The sequence below is a fragment of the Melopsittacus undulatus genome, chromosome 3 (assembly GCF_012275295.1).
Source record: "Melopsittacus undulatus isolate bMelUnd1 chromosome 3, bMelUnd1.mat.Z, whole genome shotgun sequence".
Classification (NCBI taxonomy): Eukaryota; Metazoa; Chordata; class Aves; order Psittaciformes; family Psittaculidae; genus Melopsittacus; species Melopsittacus undulatus.
Genome location: NC_047529.1, coordinates 40852094 through 40879006, shown reverse-complemented (window position 1 = coordinate 40879006; position 26913 = coordinate 40852094). Strand labels below are relative to the sequence as shown.

Below are 26913 nucleotides of genomic sequence, written 5' to 3'. Positions count from 1 at the left end.
AATAAAATCAAAGGAGCTGGTTAAGAGCAATCTACAGGGAACTGCAGTTATAACTGTAACAGCCATGTCTTAAAATTATGGTACTATCCAGGTCAGTAAGATAACTTTGCTGCCTTAGATTCAAGAGGAAAACAGAGCCATCTTCACAAAAATGCAGCAAGAAGTTCAGAAATCTCTCAATATTATGAGTAAATGAGGATCATCTCAATCCATAATTTCCTTTAGAATTACAGCTGGTTTATTTTATCCTGTGTATCACAAGTGCACCACAACTCAAGGAGTGTGAAAGAATCTTTTTCAAAGAGTATTTTTTTCTTGTACGTGCTGCAGTTTATGCATGGCTTGTGGTCAGATGATTTGCAGGAAACTGTGTGCTACTCCCCACTTGTCTATGCAGAAGACATCATATGCCAGTATATTTCCATTTCTTTTTATCAAAAGAGACCTACTGTAATTAGGGAATTGACTGTGGAAATGGATCTGAACTAGAAAACATAAAGAAACCAAGATAGCAGAAATAGATCAGAAAGGTTGCACACACTGCTATTACCTTAACAGCACTTCAAAGAGAAAAAATAAAAGTAACCTAGGAAAAGATTCATACTTTGTCCATTCCTCACTTGTGCCACAGCACACTCAGAGCAGCACTCAGCAGCTGCTGCAAGCAGATAGCTTTTTGCTTCACTGAGTTACCTGAACTTTCCATAGTCTCTGCTCGTGCCTCCACCTTTTCATACAGATATCTTGAAGTCTTACAGAAAAAGCAGAGCATGTTTAGAGGCAGGGAAAGACCCTAATAGCCACTTTGTCATAACTTTATTTGTGAAAGAGAACCTTGGTGCAACTGTCGGCTTCTCCAGTGGAGGCCTTTTATAGCTAGTAGTTTCCCAAAATACAGGTTTTGAGAGCAGACTGTCTTGGTTCCTAAGATTGTATGACAGGACATGTGTGTGTTCTGCAGATAAGAGACCAAATACTTTCCACAGTGCAAAGAGTTCAGAGGATTTTCAGCATTCGTTTTGGTTTTATCTAATTCTTTGAGGTTCACAGAAAGCCCAGCATGCTTTGTACACTGCTGACCTGTGGTTAGTATTGAACATCTGATTTGCCTCCATATTTCTGTGGATGGAAACTTTTCCCATTACAAATCAAAGCAACCCCTATTGTGGATTGCAAATCCACATTTCACTATATTTCCTATCTTTGCTCCTAATTATTTCATTCCATCTCATCTATATTTTGCCTCATTAAATATTCTTCAGTGACTTGATCATTCTCCTTTTTTGTATTATATGGCAAAAAGAAATATCCAGCATCATAGTACTGACAGCTTTCTGTAGAACATAGGCTGATCTCTGCTGTTACATGTAACTATCTGTAAATTAGTGTTGGCCTGACTTGCATATACTTTCATATTCAGTGACACTTTGCCATTCTTTTTTAAAGGAGACAGGGAGTGAAATTAAAGAAAAGAACTGACACAACTGAATGAAAATTGCCTGAATATAGTAATTTTGTATAATGGAAAAAAAAAGCTCCAGGTTTATGCATATTCTCAGTAGGAAAGCTTTCTATTTTCCTGATTGTCATGCTTACAACACTGCCTGTCAATATGGACTGTGTTGTAACCAATAAATCGGAAAAATTCATGACACGCAGGATGTCTGTCGGTATTGCTGTGTACTCAGTGAGTGCACTTTGGCCAATGGGGTCAGCATTTAGACAGTGACAATCCTATAGTCCTTTTTTATTACAAATTCGTCTCTGTGATTTGAACATGTAAGCACATTTGTCTTTTTTTTGTTTGTTTTTTAATCTAAAATTTCAGGAGAAACATGTTCTGTTCGTATGAATGAGTGTCTAGACAGACCCTGTTGGAACAGAGGAACCTGTGAAGAGGACATAAATGGCTTCAAATGCAATTGTCCCTTCGGTAAGCATTTATAGTTTCTATACAGTTGCCAGTGTGGTATAATGTGTGAGTTCTACATTTGTTACTCAGGTGCTATCATTTCTTTTATGATGAAAGCATTTTTGCTTACATTTTGAAAGATAAAGTGATAGTTATTTATGTTGCTAAAGGAGAATTTTCTCAGTAAGTGTCCATGACAATTTCCCTATGTCTGATTTTTATAATAGTAGATTAGATTACTTTGATCAAGACATATGTTTAGTACTGGAACATACTGGTGAGGGAATGACAGAACTGGAGATTTCCAACTATTTAGTGTCTATTTGTAGGTTTTAGCCAGCAAAATATACTAAAATTGAGCAAACATCCAAAATCCTAGTCTTTGGAACCCTGTTATGCTCACCACATTGCTCACACCTAAAAGATTATACACTGCTTTAAAGTATGTATGACCTCAGCCTGTTGCCTGAGTATGTGCACTTTGTGTCATGTGAATTGCCCTTAAGTATCCAAGATACTACGTGAGTCTAGAAGATATGGTACAGGATATAAGGGACATCCAAGATGGATCAGGCCATGGTGGCAACTGAACTAAGCACATAATGTGAGAAGACACAGCAAGATAGAAGGAGAAAGAAATATAGTATTAAAGATTTTGTTTCGCTAATTATATATACACTGTATAATTTGGAATTTTGTATGTTACTGTAGGGTGACTAAGAAAACATAGAAAAGTGTGGGTTAGAAATTCCTTAGAATCTAATTACGGCCAATGGGGTAGACATTCAGCAACTGGTAAGTTAATTCATAAGTATGGGTAAGAAATTACTGATAAATTCTAAGGAGGCTTTTGGTTCTGACATGCTCATTAACTGACGTGCTCATTGTTACTATGGCAAATAAGGTCAGAAGAACAAATTTTACACTTATGTGGTCTAAGAAGGTTTACAGTATTTGGGTGTTTAGAAGAGAAACTGCTAGCCATCAGTAAAACCTGTGAATGTCAGAGTACAAAAACACAAGTCTCCAACTATCCCTCTGAAGCAAATAAACTGATTTTAATTGGACTTTCAAGTACTTAATATCAAGAGATCCTCAAAAGTTTTAAGGGTGTTATCCTGCTGCGTTGGGAACTGAAAACAATACTGAGTTATATCTTCAAAGGTAAGATAATGTTTCTTGCTTCACTGGGACAAATTTCAGCATGTGTTCAAGTATTTTACTTGAGGTGGGTAGACACAAGGTCTGTAGATAAATAAAAAAATAAATATTGTGATATGGAGATTCTGACATTCATTGTATTGCTTTGCTATCCCATGTTCAACTGTCATTGGTGTTCACTAACACTCTCACATACAGTGGATTTTAGAGAAGCATCCTGTATATCTTTCCGCAGATCTGAAAAGAGATCTTATTTACACAGCAGAATGACTGTCAGTGTTAGGAAAGAAAATTGTTGTGACACTGTTTTAGTAGGTCATTTGTGCTTCTTTAAGGTCAGTCGCTCTGTAGACGATTAATTTTTTTTATCATTCTCAGTGTGTCTATGTACATGCATGGTTTGAGTGTCTGTAACTATTAATTCCTTCATGTTGTGCCTCTGAGGGTAATTCAGGTATTGGTCTGGAACAGTGAGGTTTACATAATGGACACATATACACGAGAAACTATGAGTTTCATTCTGTTGACTCTACTAAAATGCTGTGCATGGCAGTGGTTATTCATCATCATCGGTCAAAGGTTCAAGTAACTCATGGTGAACCAGCAGTTATCTGTAGAAATGATCAGTTAGTTTCTAAAAGAGTTATGATTTTCTGTATTACTATATGCAGCTACATTATTAATACAATGGCAAGCTGAATTAGAGAGAGAGGAAATGTTGTGATGTGCATACCTAGCAATGAGCTGAAAACAGAAGAATTTTAATCTATATGGGATACAGATTTCTTTTGTGCCCTTGGGTAAATTAATTAATATCCCAGTTTATATTCTCTAGGTGAAGGTTTAGATAAACAAATGTAACCATCTCACAAAGATATTGCAGTGATTAAACACATAATGTCCGTCAATTGCCTGAAAACAAATGTTGCTATGTTACTGGATATCTTTGCAAGATAGCTGGGGTCTAACAAAAGTACCACTTCAAAAGATAAGACAGTTAACTCTGTCTAATCCTTAAGTGAAAAAAAGACAATTCATACTTTCATTGACAAACAATGTCATATAGGATTTCTGAAAAAGAAAATAGATTTTGCTTATCAGAGGATCTGTAGTTGCTGCCTTTTGGCAGGTAAGTAACAACAGATAAGTAATAAAAACACTGAATAAATCACATGTATTCAGTAACAGGATACAAGGGAGCACAGAGAATTTAGTTATGCCCCAGTGATCAAGTTCCTGTAAATTACAATACTTGCATCTGCAACTGTCTGTCTGACTAGATCACTAGTAAATTGCTTTTCACTGCCTGTTTTTCTTTGGAATATATTTTTATTCATTAGATAGGTGGCTGTTACCTCTCCACTTTTCTGCTTTGCTTGTTGTTGTCCGAAACAGTCTCTAACTGCATCTTATTTTTAGGTACATAGTGATGTGTTCCCAAATTAGACCTTTCAAGATTATCAAATAGCTACGAATGATAAAGAGCTTTCCTCTATATACAGTGGAAATTCTATTTCTTTTCTCTTTTTCTTTTTTTTTATAATTTAAATTATTATTTTACAAGGAATTATAATGCATGATATATAGTCTTGTATCTGGAAGTGCATAATTGCCTCAATAAGAATGCAAACATGATGGATTAAAGGGTAGATTCTTCACTGCACTGTTTGGTGTAGACATTTGGTTGGGTCTGAAGTAAGCAAGATAATTAACCTGATTAAGAACCAAGGATTATTAACTCAACAAGAAAGCTATGATGATAGTTAACACTGCTTTTGATACTGAAGTAAGCTCTTTCAGATACTGTCTCTTTATGAAATACTATAATTATGAAGTGCAGAGCTACTAACACATTGCCATTGGCTGGAGTTAAGAGTTACCCTGTCAGAGAAGCTTTATAAAGTGATCAAACTGGTTTTGATTGAGACTCACGGTCTTCCATCTTTATTTTATTTAAAGAAGAGTTTGAAGTGGGAAATGCATGTAAAATGAACAGTGGGATCTCTGCTTTACAGGGCAATCCTCCAGCAGACCAGCTCGTCTGTCGTGTTTATGTCTGTATGAACTTTCTGAGACAGAATCTATAGTTAGAAATTGTCATAAATGTACCTGTGAAGATCTCAGTACTTTCTCCACTGGAAATTCCAAGGTTACTGTTTTTTTTCCATCACCAGTAGTCACTGTGTTAACAGAAGCCAAGGCACACTAACATTACACACCTCTGTAATTAGTGTATAGAAAATACTGAATCCATTCTGTTTCAGGCAGCCAAATGAGAATTTTCTTACAGTACTGAGGTTCTTCAGTGTATTAAATATGTGTATATTATGTTTCAAAAGATGGAACTGTTTGAATTTAACACCTTCACTTTTCAGTAAGAGCACAGATTTTTTTTCCTTTTGAGAAAAAAAAATAAAATTGATCTAAAAATAGATGTATTGAAGCTTTTGCTAAGCATAGGAAATATGTTTCTTATTTTTTGAATGATCTATGATGCTGCTACAATTTTTAATTACTCTGTGGAATATTGGTGAAAAACCTTATTTGCATCAGTCACAAAAATAACAGACCTTGATGCCATGCAAAATTGCAAGCATCTTCTTCATTTCTGTCACTACCACATAAATCATAAATCAACAGGAAACTTCAATAGGAAGCTTCCAAAATAAAATCTAATTGCTAGATTATTTGTGCTATAAATGATCATTAAAACAACAGTGAGTAATAGCTAAACAATCATTATTTATCTACAACAAAATAATTTTTTAAGAGCTACTGATTTTTTAAGGGTAGTAAGATACGCATCACAAAAAATTAAATTTAGCTGTAAAAAACAGTGTGCCAGATAAAATATTTAAGTACATAAGACACATTGATGAATTTAAAGCATTACAGTAATGATTAAATTAAAAATGCTAAAATATGCTTCTTATTTTTAGAAATTCAATTCTTCTCTCTTTAAGGCAAAAATTCCTGTTACTGAAATTTGAAATTTTCACTAGTTTTACTGAATTCCTACTTAATTAGATTCACATTTTGTGTCTCATTTGTGCAGAAAACATTCTCTCTATAATATGAGCAGGTGTGTCTTCTCTGTCTAAATTGCAGGAAAATAGAAAGTAAAATTACCTTTGAAACCTTTGGTGAACCTATTAGCTGAACCTCAGTATTAATCCTTCTGATGGTTCAAGAGATTAGCCTAGCTGGACTCACTGATGATCGAAAAAGTTCTGCAGTAGCAACAGTAGCACAAATACTGAAATACTACTTTGACTCATTGGTAGCTCATAAAATACCTCTTTTGAGAAGTCATATTTTAAACCTCATACAAAAGCACAAAATCATATTTATTCTCAAAGTTTTTTAAAAAAGAATCTTTGAAAAATTCAGTTTTTCAAAAGTAAATATTTGTTAGGATGGACGCGTTCTCTTCAGCTATACAAATTCAACCTCACTCTTTTAATAATGTAGGAAATAATAATAAAGTGCATAGTAAGAAGAAAATTAGTAGATCTGTCATTATATCTGTTCTGTCTCAGTTGAAACAAGACAAACTCGTAAATCTGCACATATGAAGACTTTCTGGTAAAGTATGATGAACATCCTTTGTGATACGTTTTAGTCATTTGTGATGTTAAAACAACAAATTATTAGTAAATTGGAATTTCTAGTAACTTATGTATAGAGTTATAACTCTACGAAACACATGTAACATATGTAACACATAACACATATAACGTTCGTATAACTATACAAAACCCTTTGTTGTTTTGCACTGAGCATAACATGTTCATATAAACATGTTCAATATATTCTTAGAAGAAGAACCTTGAGGGGATATAAGAACAATTTTGAAAGCAAAGCAAAGAGATTTAATAAAATGTATGCTTTTTGAATATAAATGTCTGCAAGACCTTCAATAATTTGTACTGAATGTTTACATGCTTTTAAAATAGGATGTAGCTGGAATAAATGCACATTGACCACAAACTTCTGAAATATGTAAATGTGTAAGAATTCAGTACTGAGTAATGGAGAAGTGTGTAAACACTTGAACTCTTACTCCTGGAAAACTGCCATTTGGGGAAATTATACTGGAGTCCTTTTTCATCCGCCTATCCAATGTCAAAAATTAAACTGACTCAGTAGGGTTAAACATGACAACAAACTCCTTTTTCATTCCAGAAAGAAACCTCACATTTTAGAAACTAAGAGAACACCAGTAAGGAAATTCTTCATCTATAAAAGCTGAAAGGAAACATGGCCTGAGGGCTAAAGCAATGAACTTTGATTTAGGAAATCTGCTGCAAGTTCTACATTGCTCCAGAGTGAATTTTTACACAACACATTTAATACCACAAGTTAGTAAAAGAATTGATTCTGCTAGTACAAACTGCAGAACCATGGTGATGGCAGAAAGTTTTGACCTGAGGTTTCTGATCACTGGTTTTTGCTCATCCAAATCTGAATTCTGACTCTAATCTTCATCTGGATCCTTGGTGCCTGTTCGAGTGTGAATTCTCTAGATAGCTACCCAGATCTACCCCAAATACTTCTGTATCTTACACAGTCAATTAAAAATGACAAAAAAGAGTGACTGCTTTTAGTTTTAGTTTCAAACTTACATGTACAGTTCCATCATCCTTGAGAAGCAGGGTTGCTCCTTCTTGTTAAGAAATCAGAAAAGCTATATGTATTTAGCAAGTCTAAAATATGCACATCTAACTTGTATATGCTAATTTTATTGAAATACACTTAATGCTTTATTAGTTACTGTCAGATAATTATCTTAATATGTTGTCAATTTTAACACTATTATTCTCATATGACAAATCTCCTTTCAGCAGCTTTAAAAATAATTCATTAAAATTATCGATAATATAGCTGTGGTATTTCTTAGAAATTATTCCAGTACTCTGTGCTGCTGTTGATAAGATATTGTCACTAAATACAAAGAAATGAAGTAATTTAATTGTACAGATCATTAGTTCACATAAATATATCCCAGCATTGCTTGAAACCTGATATAACCAGTGTCTTAAAAATACATAGCTAGAGAAAACTCTTGCCTTTTGAGCATTTAGGTTAGGTTCTTACCAGATATTTTTTCTGTGGACTTTTTAATTTTTTTTTTTTTTAATTTCCTTGTAGTATATTCTAATTTAATACAGTGTCATAAGAACCTCATCCATGAAATGAATAATGCACTCTTCTGGGACTCTGCTGTTGTGGTAGAGCCAGGAATACAAGAGTGAAGTTGAGACTGGGAAAAAGAGGGGAGAGGGTTAGGTGGAAGATGCTTTTATTTTTTGTCATTGCTTGTCATCTGCTTTTAATTTGCAATACATTAAATTAATTTTCTCCAAGTTGAGTCTGTTGGCCCATGATGCTCACTGGTATGTGATCTCCATGTCTTTATCCCAACCCAAGAGATTTTTCATTTTATTTTCTGCCCCCATCCAGTTGAGGGGTGGAGGTGGGTGGAGGTCTGACAGCCATCCAGTGTGAACCCACCACACACCTGCAAGCACCAGTCCTGGGGAAAACAGGAACTTTCAATATTTTAACCTCAAGTGTGTCTTGCACCTAAGAGCAGAGTTTCTAACAAAAATCTAAAATATTGAAATCCAGGTTATCCAGTATTAAAATTAACATGAATTCTGTTTAGGATTCTTGAAATTAAGGTGAAAGGATCATAACAATAAGCACTGTTAATAGGGTGGAAAGGCCCTAGACAAACCTGCTCAGTACTTATACAGAAACAAGTGATGCAGTTATGGCAGATATGCCTGGAAGACAGCACTACAGAAGCAAGTAATTCTTTGGAATCTGAAATCTGTGTTCCAGCACAGCAAGTCTTCCGTTGTTAAATAATACCTTCTGGAAAGATATTTTTCATCAATTCTGTAGGAAGAAACTCATGGCTCTTTCACTAGGGCTGAGAAGACCTCCAGCCAACACTAAAAGTGCTAAGGAAAAAACGATAGGCACCAGCAGTATGTCTCTTTCCATCATTCACTGTCCCTGTGTGAGTTTTTCATCAGAAACATAAGGACTGGTCAGTATTGATTAATTTTTCATTATTTTTAATTCAGCATAATGGAAGCACAACATAATGCTATCTTCATCAATGGAAGGATTGGCAGAAGAAATTTCAGTGGTGATATATACGCAGTTAGCATGATATTTGATTTAATATGTGATATTGGAGCTAACATGTCATTGGCTTCATACAGAATAGATGTAATTCTTCAGAGTCTGTCGAGAAGACTGAAGGGCAGATGACTGATGAGGAAGCCATAAAGGATAATATTTGAACCTATGTTGTGTGCCAAGATTGGCTAAGATTAATGTGTTCATAAGACATTTTAGCTAGCAGTGAATCAGCATTTTTAGCAGAAAAAAAAGGTCAGTGGAAAGTGTTAGATCTGCTCTTGTTCCAAAGAATAATATACACACTTTCAAAGTCCATGAATTCATTACCTTTATATTTTGCTGCCTCATAGCTTCGTTGTCCATCCTCCTTCTTTTATGTGGCCCAGATTTCAGAATGTTTTTATTTGGCTCTAATGTTTTTATTACTCATTGAAACACATTTTGTGTGTGTGTCTGTTGGTTTTATTTTGGAGTTTGATTTGCATTTGTTGCTTCAGGTTGTTTTCTGAATATGTGCCACTTGTTGTCCTTCTCATTCTGCTCTCAATGTTATTTAACACTTCTGTTTGATTATAATATTTAGAAACTCTTATTTGTTCCTTAAACAGACTAATTAAACTTCTATTTCTTGCAGGCAGGCTGGGTAGCAAGCTTTTTTTTTTTTCCTTTTCACTTTGTCACCTGAGTATTTGTGTGCTTTTTCTGATTAACTCGGTAGTTATTTTGTTATTTAAATAATTTAAGCAGTTCAAATTTTAGGGGACTGTTTATACATGTTTTCTTCTTCCTTTATTTGCTTTAGGGAAAACATTGTCTAGCATGCCATGTAGTCTTTTATGGAATCAGTGACTAACTCTTTTGCTCACCTTTCTCTTGTAATCTTTCAGTTAGGTGAGTGTAGGAGTAGAATGGAAGTTTTCATTTTTGTATGTTTCAGTGTAGATGAATATGCCATTAGTCATTGCCTTGCATCTCAAAAGTTCTTAATGTAGCATCTTGTTTTGGGAAAAATAAAACCATGAATGACTTGAGGAAGATTAATTTATTGAGATAACATAAAGTCTGAGCAGCAGCTAAATAAAATTGTAGCAACAAAAAGATTTCTAACCCATCTGTTTCCATGACAACTTCCCTTCTCAGAGTTTCAAAAACCATTTCTGCATTACTCCTGTGCATCTCATCATTTTCATTGCACCTTATTTGAAAAGATATTTCTATTTTATCCATATAAAAAAAATCAGGTGAAATACATGATAGAAGGTATTTCTTTATTTATGTTGTAGTAGCGTCCTTGATGCCTGATTTATACCAAGTACAATTATACAATGTACTTCCGGTATGTATTTTCCTTTTACAGTAGCATAGGCATTGATCTGATACAAAAAGTTCAGTGTTTGTTTTTTAAATGGAAACATCACTGTCGTGAACAAGATAGAAAATGGTTGGATATGTTAAGTATTGCTTTCCCTATTTTGTAGTTGTAGGGACAACATGAACACAGGTGAAACAGATAAACATTTTGCTACAGTAAAAGTCTCTTGTACCAGAACTTAAACTGAGGGGGTTTAGATTTAGAAAATAAAAGTTTTAGACAGCTGAAGGTAGAAGAGATTAGGTGACTCCCAGCTGAAGTGATTTTCTCTGTGGCTAGAGACACTGCAATAGGAGTGGACAGAGGTCTCCTTAGCCTTATTCTGAAAGCTTTCTTCCATGTTAACAACTGAATTCTAGGGATGGGATTTCTTTTTTTATTCACACAGATTTCTTCATTGTTATTCTCATTACACCTTTAAGATCCCCAGAAGGGTTCATCTACTTTAATAAAGCACAATTATTATTTTTTTTTATAATCAACTCATTAAATCTGACAAGTGGAAAATGTGTATATATTATAACTTAATGTAAATCATCAAAGGAACAATGTGGGAAGTGCAGCAGGATGGTAAGAGCAGAAATGCAGTCCCTATATAACTGTGAAAATAAACTGTAAGAAGGCACCATTAAAAAGTTAAATAAAATGAAACCTCACAAAAACTCCCACACAATTTTATTAAATTCAGCATCATAATATTCTTTTTAAAGAATAACTTAGGACGGCAGTAGCAAAACTACTGTCTGAGTTGTTGCAGTACGCTGACAATGTCTGAGGTAAACTGCACACTGAGTGCATATGTTATGCCTTCCACAATTGAAAATAAAAATTTAAACTTATTAATACTTATGGTTTTGCTGCAGCCAAATTACAGTCTAGGCTGCCACATTATTAATCAGTTGTTTCATCCAGCCAGCCTTAGTAGGCACTCCTCGAAGTCAGGTACTCAGGCCAAACACAGCCATATAGACCTTACACCAGGTTTACACAGTTCACTTTAATGACAATAAAGCAATGCTTATGTAACTGGCAATAGAATTAAAGCTATCAGTGGTCAATTTGGCAAACCTTTTTCTGAAGAAAAAGCACTGCACTGGGGTTTAACTACAGCATTATGTACCAAAACTATGGTTTAGTGTGAAGTGTCCCTGCCCATGGCAGGGGGGTTGGAACTAGATGATCTTGAGGTCCTTTCCAATCCTAACTATTCTATGATTCTGTGAAAACTTGGAGCTGCTCCACCTATGCTACTAGTGATACTCAACTTCAAGGATTAAATTGCCTGATTTAATTTGAATCCCTTTGCAAGGTTGATTTGATCGCAAAATATTTCACTTTTCTTTAATGTGAGAACCAGTTATGTCAACTACCCTTCATTTTGTATTTATTTAAATAGCCTGTGCATCTTAGACAACCTGTTAATCTATGCACCATCTGCCTTGGTATATTTTTCTTTGGTTGCAGATTGACTTTTTTAAACACATGGTGTCTTTCTTACTGATATTTTTCCTAAATAAGGTTCACTATAACCTTAAAACATTCTTGGTCATTAGCATAGTTTCAGTTTGGGGTTTGTAGGTTTCTTACGATCCCTAGAATTTCAAGTTTCATATCCATAATAAAAACATATTTGTGTAAGCACAAAATCATTTGTATAATGCTCATATAAAATCTAATATCTTTATCGGTTATTCATATCTGTTTATGACTGCTAATGTAAGTAATCAAACTTGCTTATGGAATATATTTGATTTCACAAACAAAACTATAGCTTGACAAAAGAGGTCTTTATGTACTTCCTCAGGGAAATATTTAAAAACAAAGCACACCGACTTTTACTTGTTCCATAAGTGATGAATTTTTCTTATTGGGAGCAAGATTATAAGATGTTTATTCACTAAACTCTACATTAAATTATTTAGTTACCCTGCCTATAGTTTTCTTTTATCTTCCATAATTTTTTTTATTGAATGAAAAAATACATTATTTGCTTGAGCCTGTTTATTTGCTTGAGCCATGCTGTACTACATAGAAATATATCATCATTCTCCATTATTTATATGCCTTCTTTTATTGCACTATTTATATTCCTGTATGACAATGCAGCCCTGCCAATTTTTTCACTTCTTAATTGTTTATGACTTGAAATTGGTAACAAGGGTGGGAAATTATATTTCATATGTTTGCAGACCAGCTTTGAATGGCAAATTTATCTTTGCTGGACATTAACACATGACGAAAAGTTAAATCCATTCCAGTTAGCACTGCAGAACAGCTGTTTGGACTTTGTAATTAGAAATGGTTATTCTCTCCAGCCTGTTTCAGATAAACTGTGGTCAGATAGAAAACTTGCTATCTGGTTATTCCTTTCACATAGCAGGCAAGAATTCAGTGTGCAACCCATCTGCAAGTAGTCTGTGAATGTACTCGGCAGTTTGCTTCCTCAAGCTCCTAACTCAGGCTGTGCCAGCTGAGTCAGCTGGACTTCCAGAGATTATTAAAAAGCATGCTTCTGACAGCCGGATGGGGAGTCTGTACATCAACAGTTTTACACAGTACAGATTGCATATAATCCCAAGAGAAATACTCAGTTTTCTAACTGGGATTTAGTTAAAAAAATTCTGTTCTTTGGACTTGGATTAATTCAGGTTTCTTTTTTCAAGTAAGTCCATTTAACTTTCTTCTCATGGAATTAACTTCCCTGTCACCCAGAACAAACCTTCACATTGTTTTTTATCTGTATTGTTTTTTGCTGGGATGGAGTTAATGTTCTTCATAGCACCTCATATGATGCAGTGTTTTGGATTTGTAACCAAACAGTGTGGATAACATGCCAGTATTTCTTGCTAAGCAGTGCTTGCACAGCATCAAGGCCTTTTCTCTTTTCTCACGCTGCTCTGCTGGAGAGTAGGCTGGGGGTGCACAAGAAATTGGGAGGGGACCCAGCCAGGAGAGCTGACCGCAGCTGACCAAAAGGACATCCCATGCCATATGCTGTTATGTTCAGCAAAATAAAGCAGCATGGAATAAGGCAGAAGGGGAAGGCTGTTTGGAGTTAGGACATTAGTTTTCCCAAGTAACTGTTCGATGTGATGGAGCCCTGCTTTCCTGGAGATGGTCTGCTGGTAGGAAGTAGTGAATCAATTCTTTGTTTTGCTTTGCTTGCATGGACAGCTTTAGCTTTCCCTATTAAACTGTCTTTATCTCAACCCACAAGTTTTTCATGCTGGTATCCTTCCAGTTCTCTCCCTCAACCCACTGTGGAGGAGTGTGCAAGTGACTGTCTAGCTGAACTGCCCACTGGCATTAACCAACATTACCGTATCATTTCAACCGTGTTTTTGTTCCTCTCCCTCAGGACTGTCTTATGAAGTGTGTAAAACAGATGATCCTCAAACAGAAAAAAAAAAGATTATTCAATATTGTGTCTTGTTTTTACCCTAGAGCTGTATATTTCATTTATTAGACTACATTGAAACCATGCCCTCAAGATAGAGTTACTGCTTTGCTTTCTTCCATTGTTTTTTTTTTTTTAATATATGCCTGAATTTTCTTCTCTAAAATTTGTTAGATTTGGACCAAATCTTCCTGAATCTAGATCAGCTTAAACATGACATCTGTCTCACTTCTTCATCCTTTCCCAGATATCTTAATAATGTATCAAATCCAGTGCAACATTAATTAAATTAACATTTTTTTATTTTATTTGTTTTTAACATCTCTTGATACACTAGAAGCCACCTTTTCAAATAATGATAGTTCTTTCATGCAGTCTTGGAATTCATCTCAGCAGGGGTAGAACTGCAAAAAAACAAGCTAAAAATAACCACTTTTCCTTCCCTGTTAATTCTAGGATTAGAAATCCCCTCAGTAATGTCCAAAGTGTCAATATGAATGCTTCAAATGAAATTGCCACCAAAAATATTGTAGCAACACATGACCATAATCATCTTCATTCAGCTACCAGACATGTATATCAGTGATGGATTCACCTGATGTTTAGGGGGTTTTGTTTGGTGCCACATGCACTGTTAGCAAAATCAGTTCTTGTATTTCAGAAATTCTTCTTTGCAGAAAAAGGCATGCTTAGATTTCTTAAACCAATTTTCGTTGGCTCATACATAGCCCAATCAAAAATCTCAAAAATAAATCTCAAACAAGAGACTTCAGTATTTCTTCCTCTCTTCTTTCCACTCTTGGTCAAAACTTCTACAATACAGTATCTACATTCTTAGCTACTCTAGTCTAAAGGGTTAAAAACATGACTTGATGAGAACTGAGGCAGAAGTTTAAACTTTCATGCCATGTATTCTATTAAAAGATTTATCTATCCAGCTCTTTTGAGCTAGCCCTTCAATTTCTAACTCTGCATTAAGCATGAGAAGAGGGACGCTTTCCAGTAACTGGTTTAACTGTTTTACCTAGGATAGACAAAGATTCAGGAGTCCTATCTGTATATTCGCAACACAGCTTACAATCTTATCTTGCCAATGGAATTTAAGACCATTTCACATAATGTTTTAAATGTCTACACAAAGTGCTAATTCACAGTCCAGAAATGCCTTTGCTTTTTCACCACTGATGTGAAGGAAGGCTAGATCAGCTGTGTGATGTAAATCTGCACTGTAAATATTTGTGGTTAACACAAATCCCATTCTTGATTGTTAATTACCCCAGATCTGGTCTTCTCTAATATATCTCTGAGTTAGGTGTCCTTTTTACTTTTTTAAAGAATACATGTTGGAAAGGTATATTAATGAAATAAATAGCTTTATCTTCTCACCATTTTTGCTTGGAAGTAAACAGCATATGTAAGGTAAAGAAGCATGACATAGGTATCATCCTGTATTACCAAGAGCTGAAGTACTGATAGCAGTATTTGTGCATTTGTGTATTATGACATCTTTATCATAGCCTAACTTTTTGGCATTTAAGATAGCAGGCCTAATTTTAGCCACATGAAGGCCAAAATCCCACATGAATTCTGAACTGTGTTAGAAAAGGAGAGCTAATGGTAAAGCTTTTGAGTCACTGGAATCATCAGAACTCAACTTTCACTTTCATGGAACTTATAGAAATAACACTTTTAGACATGTGACTTGTTTGACTTTGAAATTGGTGATTTTAATCAGCATTTTTCATGCATACAAGCAAAAAGCATTACATAAGGTTTCATAAAGAACATTCATATAAAGTTTGTTTTCTAAAGATATGATAAACATAAGAATATTTCTTAGGCTCCATTTTCTGATTTTGATTATCTAACAAATTTATAACAAAAAGAACTTTTTAACAAGTTAAAAAGAACATTTTTGTACACATTCTAGCGTACAAAATACTATCTTGCTTTGGAAGGAGAAATTAACTGCCAAGACTTCAAAGAAATAATGAGATTTGACATTTCATAGAAAGCCTTAGTAGAATTTAGAGAATTTACCTAATACAAAGGATAGGCTATCAGGACAGGTATTAAGTCGAATACATTAGCTATATTGTTGCATTTTATAAAGACAGCTGGTTTTCAGGACATCTGAAGGAATATCAACAAAAAGTGCCGAAGTCTGTAATGTTACTGCCATTCATGAAAGTGTATTGATCAGATAATCACAGTTGCTAGCTGTGTCTGTGAGGAGTCAAATAGTTATTTATTCTGCTTAATGAAATCCACAGAATTCATTAGCTATACTAAATGTCTTCTAATTATTCATTCTCTACAGAAGACTTAATGTATTTCAAGTCATCAAAAGACCAGTCATTACCAACCAAACTTGATTATGCAGTGAAATGCATGTGAGATACCTCCAGAACAATCCTGAAAGCAGTGAAAGAAAAGTTATGAGTGAGTTAATTAGGTTTCTCGAGGAAGTGCTTGCTGTCATGTTAAAACTAGTATTTAGACTTTTTATTCTTTACACCTAAAATACCTTGTGGTTTAACTGATCTTCAAATTAATTGTAAAAGTCATAAAGATCTTACCAGCTTTTCACTTTTACACTTTGAGACACCTGAAACCTATTAAAAGTCTGTTTTTCTCCAAAAGTTGCTCCAAAAGCACAGTCCATAGAAAACAATGAAGATTATCACTATTATGTAATACATGCTTCACTCCTTCCTGCCTCCAAAATGCCACCACCCCTAGTAATACTGGAGGAAGGTTGCTTGGTCACAAGAGACTAAGTAACACAGTATTGCTTGTAAGTATTGGGTATTTTTTGTGTTGCAGGTAACTGGTTCTATTGCAGTATTTATTTACAAGGGAAAAAGAGTGTTCAACAACTATATGTAGTTAGAGAAACGGGATCTTATTAGAAAGACTTCAGAAAGGCAAGGTAAAATCTTGATTCTATTGAAACAATATAAACTTCATTGGATGTTTATAGTTAATAATGTATTTTCCAAGGTGAGCATGCTTTATGAACTGCTAGCTTTGGAAGCACTGGGAAAGTAGCGGAATGATAAAATGCTGCCTTGGCTTAATTTGATTTTGGTGTATTTCTTTTTCTGGAGAGAAAAACCCAAACAAGCAAAACAAACATTTTAATAGAAAGACTTGTATTAAAAGGGAAATGTCTTTTAGCCAGAACAAAACCAAAGAAAAAGTGTTGTCACCATGGTCCTCCATTGTCTTTCATAACCTACAGTCTCTGATTGTGTTTCCACAAGAAATCATAACCTTCATGTTTTGGGATACATGCATTTCATCTTCTGAGTCTCATAGCTGCATCTGGGAAGCTGAAGTTAAATTTTCTCAACAATTTAGGCTGTGTTGATAAAATGATTGAAAGTTAAAATTTGAATGCTAACCCTGACAAAATGACAGAAGAAATAGGAACCATCTATCATCGAAGGGTGAGCAACTGTCTGGACAAACAGTACAAAACAATTGAGAAAAGAGGCCTGGGAAAAGTGAAGAGAGCATAAATAGTATGTGTAAAGTTGGAGGTGTTAGAGCTGACTGAAGTGACTTTAAGTTAGCTCTACAGATGTCATAAAGCCAAATCAGAGAATGGTTAGGAGAGTGTGCTGCCATCAGCAGATAGATGAGATGTAGCTGAAGATTGCCAATATTGGAAACACATTCAACTAGAAAAGATGCTAGAGCCAGGAAACCAGTACAATAACTTTACTCCTCAGTAACAAGCAAGAGAGGAAGTACAATATGCTGACTACATCTGGCAACAAATCAGATGCAGAGTTCTGAAATTACCACAAATAGTGATTTGTCAAATGCATTGTCTTTGTAGTCACCTGTAGGTGTGACAGCTTGGTTAGAGTTTTTTATCTCAGTCATTGTTGTGGTTTAAACCCAGCTAGTGATTAAGTACTGAGCAGCAGCTCACTCACAGCCTGCCATGGTGAGAGGGGGAGGAGAATCAGCAAAAAAAGGTAAACACCATGGAGTCTTTTTTCATTATTATTATTAGTAGTATATTATTAAACAGTTCTTATCTCAGTCCATGAAGTTTGTTTTTTTTGCTGATTCTCTCCCCCATCCTATGAGAGCGGCAGAAAGAGTGAGCAACTGTGTGATATTTAGTTGCCAGTTGGGGTTAAACCACAACACTGAAGCACTAAGATAAAGGTTTGGGATTTTAGAAGAGCAAACATCGGCTTCCTCAGAGCTCAGCTGGAAGGGATTCTGGGGAAACTTCCATGGGAGATAAAGGACATAGTGAATACTGGGAGATTTTCAAGAACGCTCTGCTGGAAGCACAAAACCAATTCATTCCCTTTTAAGGTAAGGAAAGAAGGCAGGGGAAGAGACCACCATGGCTTAACTGCAAGCTTCTGAATCTGCTCAAAACTGAAAGAAAAGCCTACGAGAGATGGAACAACAGAAGAATGTCTGTTGAGAATTACAAGGGCTTTTCCAGAGGGTACAGAGATGCAGTTAGAAAAACAAATGCTCAGATCAAGTTGAAATTGGCCAGAGATGTGAAAAACTACAAGAAAGGATTCTTCAGGTACATAAACAACAAGCAGAAGCAGAAGAAATGTATTGTCCTGATGTTAAGCAGGAGAGGTGAATAAGTCACCAGTAACACCAAAAGGCAGAGATTCTCAACTTGTTCTTCAACTCTTTCTTTACCAACACCATTAAGCCCCAGGCCTTGGAATAAAAATCCAGACTAATGCAAACAGAGACTCACCATCAGTGAAAGAAGAGTTGGTATGGCAATTATTACAGGAGCTTGACCCCAGCAAATTGATGAGTCCTGACAATATCCACACAAGGGTGTTAAACACTGGCTGATGTAATTTCAAGTCCACTCTCTGTAATCTTTGAGAAGTCTTGGCTTGGTTGATTTTGGAAGAGTGGTGGACATTGTTTACCTGCACTTCTTCAAGGCTTTTGCAGAGGTTCTCACAGCCTCCTTCTAGAGAAACTGATGTATTACAGTCTAGACAAGTGGCCTGTGGATGGGCAACTGGCTGACAGGCTGCACCCAGAGGGTAATGGTAAATAACTCCTTCTCTGGCAACTTGTCGCAAGGACTGTTGGTCCTGATGTTCTTTAATATTTCATGAATGATGGGATCAAGGGTACTGTGATGAAGTTTGACAGTGATACCAAACTGAGTGGAGCAGTGGGCAATTAGAAAGGAAGAGCTACTCTGCAGTCAGACCTGGATAGGCTGGAAGAGTGGGCTAACAAGACTTGGTGAAGTTCAGCAAGGACTAGTGTAAGGTCGTGCCAACAAGAATCACATGAGGTTCAACAAGGTTAAATGTACAGTTCTGTAACTGAAATAACATTGCAGAGCAGCACAAGCTGGATCTTTACCGCTAGAAGTACACATCTGCCAGGAAGGCCCTCTGGTCATGATGGATGGCAGGTGGAAATTGAGCCAGAGGTATGTACCTCAGCAACAAGAAAAGTAAACCACATCCTGGGCTGTGACATCTAGTGTATAGTGAGCAGATCGAGGGAGGTGATTACTTAGCTCTACTTGGCACTTTTTAGGTAACACCTGGAAGACTGTGCTCAATTATGAGCCTCCCAGCTGACAAGAGACACAAGAAAGTTGCAGTGTCCCACAGAGGGCCCCAAAATGATCAGAGGGCTTCAGAACTGGACGTACAAAAAGAGATTGAAGGAATTGTGTTCATTACGCGTAGAAGAGACATCTCGAGCAAGATCTAGTCACAGTTTTCCATTAACTAAGAGGCAGCTGCAGAGACCATCAAGGTTCTTTTTGTCACAAGAATGTTCCAGTCACAGAAGAGGCAGTGGGTGTAAGCAGCTTCAGGGCAAACTGGATTCAGGAAGTCCTCACCATGAGAACAGTTCAACATGTGAATTTATTGTTCAGAGAAGTGGTGGAATGTCTCATGCTGGAAAGAATCCAAGACTTGTCAGAGCCCTGGCTAACACCTTGCTACCAACAGAAAGCAGGACCAGATTGTCTCCAGAGGTCTTTTCTGACCTAGACTTTTCTATTACTCTGTTTACATTACTATTACTATTACATTATATTATTATATATTATATTATTATACATTATATTATTATTATATTATTATATATTATTATTATACATTATATTATTATATTATATTACATTACTATTACATTTCTATTACTACTGTTTGCATCTAGACATGCTGGTTGTAGGTTGCTTATGTGTATGGTGACAGCTACTTCTGCATATCAAAGTGTCATAAAAGTGGGCAGATCTGTGAGCAAACATTACTTCCAACTTCCTTTTATACTTGATTTTATAACTTCATTTTATAAAGTAGCATCAATAGATTATTTTAGTAACAGTAACTGTATAAATAAGAATTTTCAAGACCATGGGCTGTGTTTTTCTACTCACACTTGTATTTTTTTCCATAATGTCTCTTGCTGTAGTATTTATTTATTGGGATTGTCTCTTTTCTGATTTTCCACCTGTCTCCATTGTAAGAACAAGCATTTCAAATATTTCCCATTGCTATCATCAGCTTTTCTTAACTAAATTCTCCTCATCTCAAGGGTGAGGAGATCCTCACAGGGAGACATGGCATTCTTCATCAGCTCTGGTAACTGTTATCTGATGTGAAAGTAATGTAATATAGCACATCAGTTCTGACATCTGTGATACCCTCTATCTTTTCAAATTTGTTAAATCATATGGACTTTGTATCTTACATCTAACAATGTGTCTTATATGACATTATTAAAGGTACTGTTTCAGAAATTAAAACCAAGCTTTTGTCATGTCAGAAAAGAAGAACAGACATACAGCAATGCTGGAATTGCATAAAACTGGCAACTTAGCTTTGATCAGAATGACAGGAGTGTTTACAAATGATACTTTCATGATTGTTTCACAAAGCAGATGGTTGTTTGGTAATATTTCACTAACAGGTCTGGAGGTGGTTTCTTTCCAAATACAGTTGTTCAGAATGTATCGAATACCCATTGTCCTTTTGAACATTTTTTTTCTGGAGCTGCAGTACCATTCATTATTCATAACCAGTCCTGCAGTCTCAAGACTTTATGAATATCTCTGAGAGGTTGGATCTTGTATAGAGGTGGACTGACATTGGTATGCACAGCTTTTCTTATGCTCATAAAAGATGTTTAGTCTGAGTATATCAACATACACAGGTACCACTATGTCCAGTTATGTCCTAAAATATATCCCTGGGTAGAGTTCAGTACTCAAAATATTACACAAAATAATTCAATGTATATAAATAATGAAAGGGAGGCATTACTTGCAGAAGGTCAGTAGGCCTTGCAATTTATGCAATGGTATACTTCACAGTACTTCATACAATACACTTAATTACATTTTTATTTACTCAGTAAATACATAGCTAGGACTCCATTTTCATTAAAGCATTAATTAAATTATTAAGATAATTTACAGAATTGTATATACATTTAATATTTGAGCAATATGTGCAAATATCTTCTTCCTGTGTACTGTAATAATTGCAAAAAAGTTGTTATAGATTAACAGGACAGTATATAGAAATACAAGAAATTATTTGTTGTGAATTTTTAATAGAGTTGGATACCAAATCCGTTGCCAATATATTTGTCCTGGTTTAAACCAAGTCCGCACAGCTCGTTCACTCACTACCCCCCCTTGCTCCCCTGACTCCCGGAGAGCTAGGAAGGAGAATACAAAGAATGTAGCCCCCACGGGTTGAGATAAGAACAGTTTAATAGCTAAGGTATAACACAAATCACTACTGCTACTACTACAACAAATAATGATGATAAAGCAAATAACAAGTGAAGAGAATACAACATCTCATCAGCCACCGACCCATAACTCACCCCACCCTGCCCAACCTAGCACCGACCGATATCTCCTCCATTCCCCCCCAGAGCTCCAGCCCTTCCGGGTCTCTCCTGGTTACATCCTGGGTATGACGTGCTATGGTGTGGAATACCTCTTTGGCTAGCCTGGGTCAGGTGTCCTGCCTCTCCTTCCTCCTAGCTTCCCCTCCTCCCCTGGCAGAGCATGAGCTCAGAAAAGGCCTTGGACAAACCAAACATTTTAGCAGTAACTCAAAACATGCTTGCTATCAGCAACCGTTCCCAACCCGAAAGTCAAAACACACAGCACTACACCAGCTACCAAGAAGGAGAAAAATGACTGCTACTGCTCAGACCAGGACATTATACACCCCTTATTCCATACCATTCACGTCATGCTCAGATCCCACATTTTCAATATACCAGCACTGCTAAGTCCACCCCTCGATCATGAGTCAATCTCTATGTTGCATCTCTGCTCTGATGGCCTGAAGTATGTGGGCCCACCAGGCTCAAAATCATTCACTGTCCCCTTCAGCAGTTCTACAGATTGCTACTGGGGCCTCCATACAGCTGCCTTCCATCTCCAATGCTTCCAAAGCACTGGAGGGGTCCAGTGAACCAGATACTCGCCCATACTGTCCCACATGCCCTGCCACTCATGACTGTCCAGCCTTGGGGAAAGCCTTCTGGTGCTCCTATATCCTTGTCTAACCCTAGACAAGACCCAAACCTGACTCTGCTTAACTTTTGGGATCAGACAAAACAGTTGTGGGTAGAACACACTCTGTGTGTGTGCCACCATGCTGATCCCTATCACAATCATCAGGCAGGTCCCAAGGGCACCCAAAAGCCATTCAAAACCGTCAGAACTCTCAGCTGCTGCTGCTGCACTTGTCACTGGGGCTGATGTAGCTGTCGTGCTTGCCAGTTCTCCCACCACCAGCTTCTCTTTTCCCGAATCCGGATCTTCCTCCTCCGCCTTGCTGGGAACTGCTGCGTGGTCTCCTGCATCCTCCTGGGGCTCTGCGGGTGACATCCAGGGAATACTCTCTGCCTTCACGGGGTTGTGCTCGGCCGCAGTACTCAGCTTGTCCGCTGCCTGCTCCTGCTGCTCGGCTACTGCTTCTCTCTGCTCCTCCACCGCCTCCTCCCGCTGGTCTGCTACAGCCGTTTGGTGCCCGGAGCCGCTCTCCCTGGCAGCTTCAGCCGCTGCTGCCGGCTCCCGGGGCCGCTCCTTCCCGGCTTCACGCAGCCTCACGCAGACGGAGGTGAGGACAAGGGCAAGGACGGTGAAGAGCAGCAGGATGACCTGGTACAAGTCCAAGTCCACAGGCACGTCCATCCCCCCCTGCTGCCGGAGTCCCCCTGTATTACAAGTCATTGCCATAAAGTACAGTGAAACAAAAACTTTAGCCCAAGCCCCATAATTGATAAACACGAAGACAGCTAATCCATACTCAAAGTACCTGGCAAAATCCTGAAACTGTGAGATCCAGACAAAAACTCTGAGAGCCAATAAATCAGCATTGTGACGAGTGACTATAAATCCGCTCAGATCTGTTATCTCAACCCCTCGGGCCCCACATTGGGCACCAGAAAGAACTGTTGTGGTTTAAACCAAGTCCGCACAGCTCGTTCACTCACTCCTCGCCTTGCTCCCCCAGCTCACGGAGAGTTAGGAAGGAGAATACAAAGAATGTAGCCCCCACGGGTTGAGATAAGAACAGTTTAATAGCTAAGGTATAACACAAATCACTACTGCTACTACTACAACAAATAATGATGATAAAGCAAATAACAAGTGAAGAGAATACAACATCTCATCAGCCACCGACCCATAACTCACCCCACCCTGCCCAACCTAGCACCGACCGATATCTCCTCCATTCCCCCCCAGAGCTCCAGCCCTTCCGGGTCTCTCCTGGTTACATCCTGGGTATGACGTGCTATGGTGTGGAATACCTCTTTGGCTAGCCTGGGTCAGGTGTCCTGCCTCTCCTTCCTCCTAGCTTCCCCTCCTCCCCTGGCAGAGCATGAGCTCAGAAAAGGCCTTGGACAAACCAAACATTTTAGCAGTAACTCAAAACATGCTTGCTATCAGCAACCGTTCCCAGCTTGAATGTCAAAAGACAGCACTGCACCAGCTACCAAGAAGGAGAAAAATGACTGCTACTGCTCAAACCAGGACAATATTGTTTACTGTTCTTATCATCTAGTTATAATTACAGCATAGTTCAGAATACATGGACAAGGTCATTGTCTCACTGATTTATAAATGTAAAATGATTTTATTAATTTACCTCACATTACCATACAAAACCAATTACAATGGTCTCCAACCAGTCTCACTGTAAAAAATATCTTGTTGTAGGGGTGCTTCTATGTAGGAAATTGGAACGTGTTATCCTGTCTTTTTAAGGTTATACTGAATATTTTGTGAAAAGGGTGATTGTATTATTTCGTTAGTCAGATAGCACTATTATCTTGCATACACACACCTACAAATTCTGTAATTACTCAACCATTATGCATTAACTGAAAATAATAATCCAGGGTTTTATCACACTATATTGTTTTTTAAAGTCTGCCAGAATAAACCTAAGTTGAAGACAGAAGATTTCATCTCATAATAGGGATGAAACTCTCAACCAACTGTTCAGTTTTGTTCTCTGTTTGAAAGGAAGATCTTGTTTGGAGAAGATAAAAGATAGAAAAATGTATTTTTATAAGTCAATTATTAAAATTTAATCTGTTAACTAAAACATTCATTTATTTGAAATAAAGTTCTGAACATTTTTCCTAGCCAAATAGTATAAAACAAAAAAGATCTAAAGGCAAGGTGTAATTTCTTACAGAACACCCTGTAGGCTATATTTGAAAATCAATTTTATTTAAGTACATTGATTTTTTTAATAGTGAGCATGTTAAAAGACAGTACAATTGTTACACAATAATTCAGCAGATAATGGATAAACTACAGATAACAGATGGAGAAAGAGGACCAGGCATATATGTGAATAATATGAATAAATCATTTGGTGCATTCTCCATAAGGCCATTTCTTGGTGAGGATCTGGTGATCTGACTGTACATCTCTTAAATTATGTGAGTACACACACTTCATACAAATATGAATGAAGAAATATATCCAACAAATACATTCATAAAGTAACAATATTTTCCATTACATTAGCTGGGAAATACTTTCCATATAAAAATTAATGTTTGAATTGCAGAAAGTTTTCTCTTTTGTAATCTTCCAGAAAGGAAGACACTTATTCCCCTTCCCTGTGCCCCACCTTTTTCCTAAGTGCTAATAAAGCAAAGACCCAAAGTAACACCTCAGGTGAAAAGGCAATGAAAAGTAGGCACAATAGTTATGATGAAGTTAATTGGTTTTTTTTTAATAATAAACAAAAACTAAAGGGAATGCTGTGACTGATCTGGAAAGAGCAAGTAAGAGAAGTATTTGTTCCATGTACAAGATTGGTTTTTACAGTAGTTTAACAGATACATTACGTCTGTTATTGCTATTTATACTGCGGCCTCTGTCCCAGAGCTCTTAGTTAGCAGAAAGCCATTGTGCATTTGCCAGGAATTCTGTGTGAAATACACAGTTCAGGTGTAGCCAGGCCAGCGTGTACTCCCAGTTCTCTATACACTGTGTCTCTCATCCAGCATCTCAGTTCTGACCTTTACCCCTTCTGACCAGGAGAGGGACCTTTTCAGTTCTTACAGGGAATTGAAAATTGGCTACACACCCACTCCCTCTCCTATTTGGACATGTGCAAGAGATGTGTAGCACAGAGGGGGGTTTTGGTGGTTGGAGTCATAGCATCATAGAATGGTTTATATTTGAGGGACCTTAAAGATCATCTAGTTCCAACCCCCCCGTATGGGCAGGAACACCTTCGAGCAGACTGGGTTGCTCAAAGCCCCATCCAACCTAGTTTTGAACACTTTCAGGGATGGGACATCCACAGCTTCTCTGTTCAAGTGTCTCTCGCTACTTCATAGTAAAGAATTTCTTTCTAATGTCTAATCTAAATCTTCCCTTTTTCAGTTTAAAACCCTTCCCCTATGTCCTGTCCATACAAGTCCTTGTAGAAAGCCCCTCTCCAGATTTTCTGTAGCCCCCTTTGGGTACTGGAAGACTGTTACAAGGACTCCTCAGAGCCTTCTCTTCTCCAAGCTGAACAACCCCAGCTCTGTCAGCTAGTCTCCATAGGAGAAGTGCTTCATCCCTCAGATCATCTTTGTGGCCCTCCTTTGGACTCTCTCAAGTAGGTCCACATCCTTCTTATGTTATGAATGTGTTTTACTGTGATTTTTTCACCTGTTTTGGGGGGTTTTGTTGTTGTTGTTTGTTTCTTTTTTGCATCGAATCTTGTACTTCAGGCATTTCTTTCAGTAGTGTCTGTTCTTGGGAGTATATGCTAAGAACAGAGAATGGTGTATCCACAGTTGTACACTGTCAACATATATATAGTCTCTTATGATAGTAGTGCATACGACTTTCTTAAATCCTGCCAACACAAGTAAAAGTTACATGCATAAATCTACCAATGGGCTCTTGCTCTTAATTTTATTGATAATTACTATGCCAGAGCAATTCAGAGGTAAGTCACAGTAAATGAGCTGCTTACTGCAAATTTCATTCAGCTTGACTGCAAAATATTTAGGTGTTTTGAGATGGAGGAAGGTACTTAGATCTTTCAAATGCTATGCTGAAGAAAAAGTGATCAAATAATATGCTATGCCATGTTAACTTCAGTTTGTTAGCTTAAATGTAGCCATGAATTGTGTACTACTTCACTTAGTCTTTTTACACTATACAAAATAGGAATTCAGGAGGGTTTGTTTTTTTTACTTCACATTAAGACTTTAAAAGTTTTGTGGTTTTTTTAAATCAGATTCTTGGGAAGTCTGTGCTTAAGCCACAGTGAGAACTGTAGTAACAAGTTCCTGGCATCTTTTTAGCCTTACATTATGCTGGAAATGAACTTGTTTGAATTCCAGATTTGCCCAAGAAAAAAACAGGTATTTTAG

The 26913-nt window shown here is 36.9% G+C and overlaps 1 protein-coding gene across 1 annotated transcript in view; it reads left to right on the top strand.

Annotated features, from left to right (window-relative positions):
• The window catches only part of EYS (eyes shut homolog), a 776683-nt gene that overhangs the window by 126043 nt on the left and 623727 nt on the right, over positions 1 to 26913 (top strand). The window contains exon 11 of the mRNA XM_031052748.2: positions 1829 to 1933. Coding sequence (XP_030908608.2) covers positions 1829 to 1933 — 105 coding nt within the window. The remainder of the gene's footprint in view (positions 1 to 1828; positions 1934 to 26913) is intronic.